Genomic DNA, 8,196 nt, shown 5'->3' with positions numbered 1-8,196 from the left:
GCACAGGAAGTCGGGGAGTGGTGGAAGCACTCTCTACCAGCAGAAGTAGAAGGTCCAGGTCCCATTCTACGTGTGTGGATTGCATGTGATTCCACACCTGCCCTGTCAGGCAAAATGGCAGTAAATCGGCAGCTACTGATTTAGAGAGGTAGTGAACAGGTCTATCGTCAGGGAACCCCATCAAGTCAAGACTTTGTTCGCATCCGAGGAGCCAAAGACCATTCGGAGCCAACGATCTGTGTCCTGCTCAGATTGTCCGCCACGATGTTCTGTTTGCTTGGAATGAACCGAGATGTCAACCCTACCGAGTTGAGAGCTCCCCATTCATGGATCTGCACTGCTAGTTAGCATAGTTACAGAGACACAGTACTGCCTTGATGGTTCACGTATGCCATTACGGTGGTGTTGTCGGTCATCAGCACCAATGAGTGACCTGTCAGAAGAGAGCTGAAGTGATGGAGTGCCAGGAAGGCAGCTCGAAGTTTCCAGCACGTTGGATATCGACATTCCTGGTCGGACCATAGGCCCAAAGCCAGGTGTTGCAGTAGGTGCACGCCCCATCCTTCCTTGGATGTGTACGTAAACAGGAGCAGATTGGGTGAACGAGACTGGAGAGGGGAGCCCCTCAACAGGTTCATGTCTTCCAGCCACCACTCAAGATCGTAGCACACATGTTCTCCACCACTGGGACTAGGTCGTGAAGAGAATCCTGACTTTGCAACCAACAATTCTTCAGGCCCCACTGAAAATTGATTGAAGCTGCATCCAACTGTTTGGAATGAGGTGTTCCAGCAAGGCCAATGTCCCAGCAACTGTTGCCACTGATGTGCTGGCAGCTGGGACTGTTGAAGGAAGTGCAGAGTGACACCTCGGAAGAGTTCCAGTCTTTCCGGTGTCATAAAGGCTTTCCCTGCAACTGTGTCGAGGATCATACCAGATACACCAGTCATTGAGAAGGCCCCAGAGGGGACTTCTTGTAGTTCACCATGATCCCTAGATCGTGACAAAATGCCACAGCCCTGTCTCGGTGGAGACGAAGAAGCTCCACCGAGGGCGCCAGTATTATCCAATTGTCGAGGTAATGCAATAGACGAATTCCCTGGCAATGAGCCCGTGTCGACACTAGTGTGAACACCCGATTGAAGACTTTTGGAGCTGCAGAGAGACCAAAACATAGGACCTTGAATTGGAACACTGTCCGCTACAAAAAGAAGAAGATACTTCCTGGACAATGGATGGATTGGGATCTGGAAGTATGCGTTTTTGAGGTCGATCATCACCATGTAGTCCAGAGGACGAACGGCCTGTCTGACCGTGCTGGGGGTCTCCATCCAGAACGGGGTTTGCTGAACAAACTCATTCAGGGCTGAGTGCTGGAGGCAGTGGGACAGGGATCAGCCCTGGCAGGAGGGTGAGAAGACCTCCTAGATGGAGTGCCCGGGCGACATTGAGCAGAAGCTGCAAGAGGTTGAGGCTGACGGAAGCAAAGAATCCTGGCTCGCTCTCCTGAAGTTTCCGACCACCTCGTTAACATGTGAAGATGGAAAGAAGGTGGATCCCCGAAGCGAGGCATTCCTCAGATCAGACACATCCTGAGGGTCCACAGCACAATCAAGCCTAGATGAAACGGCCTCCCTGCGCTTCAGTACTAGGTTAACCAAAGGTTGGCAAGCTGGTGGACTAAGAATTCCATAGCCTTATCACCTGACAAAACAAGGACATGGAGCTGACGGGCCATGTCCGCTTGCTTGTCAGGCTGCTGTGGAGTCTTAGAGGTGGCAAGAAAGCCCGCCATACCCCCTCATAAGTCCAACTATGGAGCTCCTTGCAACGCCGCCATCGCGGTTTGTTCAAGCTGCGACATCTCCTGGGAAGAGAGCGTCGAGGTTCGGTGTTGAAGTGTCTGGAGCAAAACTCCAGGTGCCAATGAAGTGATAATAGGGTTTATGGGCAAGGGTGAAGGCTCAGCCTTTTGGGCCACATAGTACTTTGTCTGCTTCTGAAAAGCAGAGGACAGTACCTTGGAGGAGCAAGATGCCCGCAGTGAGTCCTTCCTCGCTGAAACCTGGCCTATTGACCTTGGACAGAGCCTCCCTTGTCAGGGATGACAAGAGCAGCTTAAACCAGGACCGAGTACCCCGAGGGGCGCGACAAAGAAGGTCGACTGCCAACTTGTGGCCTTTCTTAGAAGTAGTTGGAGCTTCTCCTGGGCTGTTCACCTTCAGGATGAGACTGATGATCTTGCGGAAGGGGGTTTCAGCTGCTGCATCTTTTAGAACAGCTAGAGCAGCTGGCTCCAGATGATAACCAGCTGAATGGAAGTTCCGAGGAAGGGTACTCGGATTCAAGATAGTCTCTGCTTTTCGTGCTGAAACACTGAAAAAGACAAAGGAAGAAAGTTTTACAGGTGCGTGTGTATCTGCAGGTGCAGGAGCGTGCGTCGATGCGGGTGCACACACGGGTTTCTTGCAACACGTGTAAGCGTGTGGTACGCATATTGGCACGTGGGAGAACGCTTAAAAGAGCTTGTGTTAGCATGCACTGGCGAGTGTTAACACTCTACAGGTGAAAAAGCGTGTCTTGTAGTGCATGTGGAAGATAAAGAAGAGCACCCTGAAGAAGGAGCGCGTCTGGGGCGTGATGACTGAGACTGAGAGCACCTGCGGCAGTGTTTAGATAAACGATCTGGCAATGCTCGTTGGAGCGTATCGGTGAGCACTTATGCTGCTGCTGAGGCAGAAGTGAAGCAGCGCATTGGGTAATGTGCATTACAGGTGAGCGCTGTTTAGAGGAAGCATGCGTATTCACGCATGCTGTTGGAGCGCGCTGTACATGAGCAAAAAGGCGCGCATCCGGAAGGTGTTCCTGATGTGTAACCGCACGCACAGGTGTAGAAGGGGGTTGCATGTTGGCGAGTTGACCCTGAGAGGGAGAGGCAGTGTCTCTGCCACCTCTCTCCAACGAATGCTCCTGTGCGTGTGCCGAAGCATCACTCACTGCAGAGGAGCGTGCAATCAGTGAAGCTTCCTGTGTGCGTGCCGTAGCATCGCACACTGAGGAGGAGTGTATATCCAACAAAGGCTCCTTTGTGCGTGCCATAGCAGCGTGCATAGACACGGAGCTTGCAAGTGAAGGTCTGTCAGGTCCCGAAGGAGAGCATGCGTCAGCGCATCTCTGAGAGGAGTCTCTACTACCTTTCTGAGAGTCACTGCTGGTTCTCAAAGATGGTGTCTCAGGAGGAGTCTAAGGACCTCGTCCAGGGAGAAGGCAAAGCTGCAGGGCCCGCATCCCCGAAGGCGGGCAGACAGGAAGACAGACCTGGTCAGCATCGAAAGGAGCCTCCACAGGGGAGGGCGTCTTCCTTGACAGCGCGGGAGGTTGAGGCTGACTCCTCCAAAGAGACTAAGGAGGGAGACGCTGCCCCAGAGGAGAGTGCAGACAAAAGTCTCTCCTTTGATGGCAGGCCAGGAAGTCCCAATGAAGGCCACAAAACATGTGCTGAAAAACAAGGCTCATCCTTAGAAGGGCCAGGCCCTCCCGTTTCACCAGGGGGTACAGGCAGCTCTTGCCCTTTCAAAGGCTGGCCAGGAGTTAAATTGTCGCTCCTATGCGCCTCACTCCCAGAGGAGTGAGACGCTGAAGGTCTTGAAGGACGAGTCCCCGACGAGGAAGCAGAAGGTCTTGGTCACTTGGGTTATGAGGAAGAACTCGAAGGCAAAGAATCCCTCTCCCTCTTCTTATTTTGCCGCCGGCAATACTCGACCCACATGGCAGGCGACCAGGTACAACACTCCTCATAGGGAGATTCCAATGTACAGGAATGCCCTCTGCAAGAAGGACAAAGAGAGTGACGGTCTCTGTTAATCTTGGTCATGAAAGTCCCACACCTAAGGCCAGGGACACCACGGCAGGAACGCATAACGATTTCATCAGACATACTCACATTTACCTAGAAAACGAAAAAAAAACGTGATAAATAGTTTCAAGAAGATAGCAAGAGCGAAAGGAGAGGCCTTTCCTCACAGTCAGCTGTAATCAAAGTGACTAGACAGTGAGCAGGTGCTTCCCCACCGCCGGGCAGGTAGTTAACTACCTCTGTATAAAAGAATGTATAAAAGAATGTATTAGCCGGTAGTTTCAGCTGAACTGCAATCTATCCTAAGTAAAGTAAAGGACAGAAGATTCGTAAATGGTGTAGAACAAATGTGACTTCGGCAGACTAAAACCTCACACACACGCTTTGAGAAGACAAGTGGAACTATGAACAAGAGGCTGAGGGGATCAAAGGTAATTAACAGTGAAGACACAGGTCCACCAGGAGGTGGCAGTGGAGGAGGTGGGGAGAGGGATAATACACACAAACTGCTAAACATCAATATTAAAATCATCGTCTGCTCAAACGGCCAATTTTCTGCAACTACTCAGGCACACGTAAAAATAAAATGTTTTGTAACTAATAGGAATGTTTATACAAATGACAATATGGCAAAGTTTGTTTGGATCCAGTCTTCCCACCATAGATGTAGGCTAAGTTTTTTTTGGATCAGTCTTCACACTGTAGATATAGGCTATGTATTTTCTTCAAGAAGTCCCTCTTGATGAACCATGGAACCTGGAATACTGCAACAAATTAGTATTAGTTGCAAAAGTAATATTTGCATTACTCTGTAAGTTCTTCTTCCTAGCTTAAACCCATTTTTATATGGGGTCGCCATTACGAATGAGTTCGTCTCCATCGATTTCTGTCTTGTGCCTCGTTCTCATTTATACCTTTCAATTCCATATCTTCCCTTACACAATCACGCCATCTCTTTCTTGGTCTTCCCTTCTTCCTTCTACCCTGCACTTCCATTTCCATCGTATGTCTTCCAACATGACGTTCCTCCCTTCGTAACAGGTGTCCATACCATCGAAGCCTTCCTTCCTGTATTTTCTTCGATATTTCAGCTACCTTTGTTGATCCTCTTATATACTCATTTCTAATCCTATCTTCCCTTGTTACTGCCCGACATCCATCTCACATTCTCATTTCTGCTACATCCATCTTCTTCTCCTCTGTTTTCCTCATACTTGCCGTTTCTGTTCCATATAACATTGCTGGTCTGACCACCGTCCTATGGAACTTTCCTTTCAATTTCAGAGGGACCTTCTTGTCACAGAGTACCCCTGATGCAGACCTCCAATTATTCCATCCTGCCTGAATTCGGTGTCTCACCTCTTGGTCCATGCTTCCACTATCCTCCAATACGGACCCTAAGTACTTGAACTTCTGTACTTTCTTTATTTCTTCCCCAGCCCATATCTTATGCTACTTCCACCGTCCTCAGTAATACTAGAACACATATATTCGGTTTTTGATCTGCTTATTCTCATTCCTCTCTCCTCAAGTGCTGCTCTCCACCTCTCCAACCTCCCCTCCACTCCTCCTTCCCCTCTGAACACAACACAATGTCATCCGCGTATAATATGCACCATGGCACTGCTTCTCTAACATTACTCTGTAAGTTACTTTTTGAAAAACTCTATCCTATGTAAATGCTATAACACATTATTCCAAAAGTGCAATACTGGCTGAGTTATGCTAAACATTCTTATACAAGAGTTCTCTTACATACATAAAATAATTGTCACCATTGTTAGTCTTAATATTGTGTAATGCTACTACCATAATGTAGCTTCACCAAACCAGAAAATTCAGTCCTCCACCTAACCTTCAATAGGTCTTGCGCAAAGGGGTACTGAATTGTCAAAGATGTTGGGGAGCTAATGGCTTAAATGTCAATTATGAAACTGCCCTGGAAACTATATATGTATAGAACTTTATTTATTATAAACTAAACGTACATGTACTTAACCAGAGCCAAAGACCCATTTTCCCACAAGTTATGAACATAGAGATTTAGGCAGTGACTGCTGATGACAAAGGACGTAGACCTGTGGGCGTGATACAAATTTCCTTCTCCACAGTTAAGAAACTGTAAGATCATGATGCTACTGAAGTATACTAGGCTATGAACAAAATCTGAATTTGATACCACAACCAGCATAAGTACATAGGAAACCAACAAAGTACCACATTAGGGAAGAAACCAAATAAAACCAAAACACTGAAAGGACGGAAAGCAACGCAGATAGTAACCAGATACGTTATGAAATGAACCTTCAGTATTATCTACATTACAGTCTAGCAGCAGTACCTCTGCTGGAAAAGAAATGCATGACCAAGTAATACTTCTCCCTTATAAATTAAGATATTTTCTGTATGGAGAGACTGAAAATAACTTTGAACATCACCCATCTCTGTCAAAGCATCCTGTAAAAAGTATCTCCTTCACTACCTTCAGTAACACTTCAGCCTCCTCCTATCTCTCATTTTCCTCCACCTGCTTTCCTCCCCTCCCACTTGTCTGTCCCACCTCTTCCACTGGACCTTCCTCCGACTCTCAGCTCACCTTTACATGTAGGTTGACTCAATGGTCTGATTTATGTAAAAAGTAATAAGTGAACAGTTACAAAGAACTCAGGGAAGCAAATTAGCTTTGCCACTTTCTTGAAAACATGGATCTTACCACATTCCTCAGTGTAATGATCAAATGGTGTACATGAATAAAGCTCAATTATTCATTCACATCAGGTCAAATGATTTGGAACGAAAGTCAAAAGCCCTCTATATCCTAGAATCCTTTTATCAGTACTGTTTAATTTAACAAGACCAGGAAGTCCAATTTAAAAACTCTCATAGGGGCATCCTGAAGGAACCCTTTATATTGAAAGTTAAAAAAAAAAAAGACAGAACACAGTAAGGGATGAGAAGTTATGTATTTTGAATATAACTTCATTTATCCCTTTAAATTCCCCAGAATTAGGGATTGTGTTGCAAAGAATCACAAATGAATTTTGGTCACCAAGGATAGGGAGTTTGACTAACCAAAAGGCTACCCTTGGCTAGGCTACAAGAAGTGGTAGGTTTGTTTCTGACAAGCTGAACTCACAACACATCAGATTAAACTAGAGTCATAATAAAAAAATCAACAGTTATCCTTAGCAAACAAATGCATTAACAAACAGTCACTATTAGTCTTTACCTCAAGAGTAAATATAGTCAAAAGCAAGTCAGAAATCCTTAGTTTCAGTAGTAGTAGGAATGTAGTAATATGCATCTGAAAGGCCTCCAATGCTCCTCCTAGTTTGTCTTTGGATGTGTTTCTTCATTTCTGTTTCTCTATGGCACCAAGTTCTTATGGGCAGTTCCACCCTATTCTCAATTTACCCTCTGGACAGATCTGTGAAAAATAAGGTATTCTATATTGGTTCGACTATCTTCATAATATGGATGCTGAAGGAAGCTTAATCTGTCCCAGATATTGCTGTATGCTGGGAATATAATGGAAATATCACAATTTGAAGTAAATTGTATGGTATTTCTACAGAAGCAGTCCGCACGGACTGCAAGGGACGTAACCGAGGATACGACATCCACTAGAGATTGGTTTTGTTTTTGTTTGTATGGTGCTTTTACGTTGCATGGAACCAGTGGTTATTCAGCAACAGGACCAACGGCTTTATGTGACTTCCGAACCATGTCGAGTGGGGCGGCCAATGTATTTTGCCATGTTTAGTACTGGCCCCTTGTGGTTAATTACAGTCGTCCAAATAAATATTACTTAAAATTCTTGTTCAGTAGGTAAAACTGCAGAGAAAAACTGCAACTGCCATAGTCTAGGCCACCGCGGATAAGTACCCTAGATCTACCAATTGTATTTTTCCTAACTATACAAACCTGAGGTCCTATACATAAGGAATTACTTACGGCGTAGCTGGAATTACAGCCGTTGAATCTTAAACACTCCACTTTGCCTTTCAGCCCAGGTTCAGATTGAGGATGGATCCACACGTGGTGAAAACTGGATCAGCTAGTCCAGTCGGTTGTTTCCCCTAATGATGTACGAGACTTCATTTTTCAAAATGCAAAAAAGGTTAAAAATCAGGGAGCTTTCTATCATTTGCACAATGTTCTTCAGCCAAATTATTAAAAAGTACTTTTCTTGAAAAAAGAATTGTTTTTCTGTGACAGTCCAGGAAACCATAACATGATATTCATGTTATGGCTGTGTCACTGCATATGTTAAGCCAATTGTTGGGATCTTCTTAACGGCTCTTTCGATCACATGGTACTCATTGAATTCGTTTTCAAGT

General features: G+C 45.7%; 1 protein-coding gene across 1 annotated transcript; it reads right to left on the bottom strand.

Annotated features, from left to right (window-relative positions):
• Nucleotides 1-353: 353 nt before the first annotated feature.
• On the bottom strand, nt 354-1,331 carry LOC135209831 (uncharacterized). Its single transcript, XM_064242601.1, has one exon. It carries the CDS (start codon nt 1,329-1,331, stop codon nt 354-356), a length of 978 nt encoding a protein of 325 aa, XP_064098671.1.
• Between the last annotated feature and the right edge of the window lie 6,865 nt (nt 1,332-8,196).

The sequence above is a fragment of the Macrobrachium nipponense genome, chromosome 38 (genome assembly GCF_015104395.2).
Source record: "Macrobrachium nipponense isolate FS-2020 chromosome 38, ASM1510439v2, whole genome shotgun sequence".
Taxonomy (NCBI): domain Eukaryota; kingdom Metazoa; phylum Arthropoda; class Malacostraca; order Decapoda; family Palaemonidae; genus Macrobrachium; species Macrobrachium nipponense.
The sequence above is the reverse complement of the archived record's forward strand: the minus strand, read 5'-3'. Positions and strand labels throughout refer to the sequence as shown.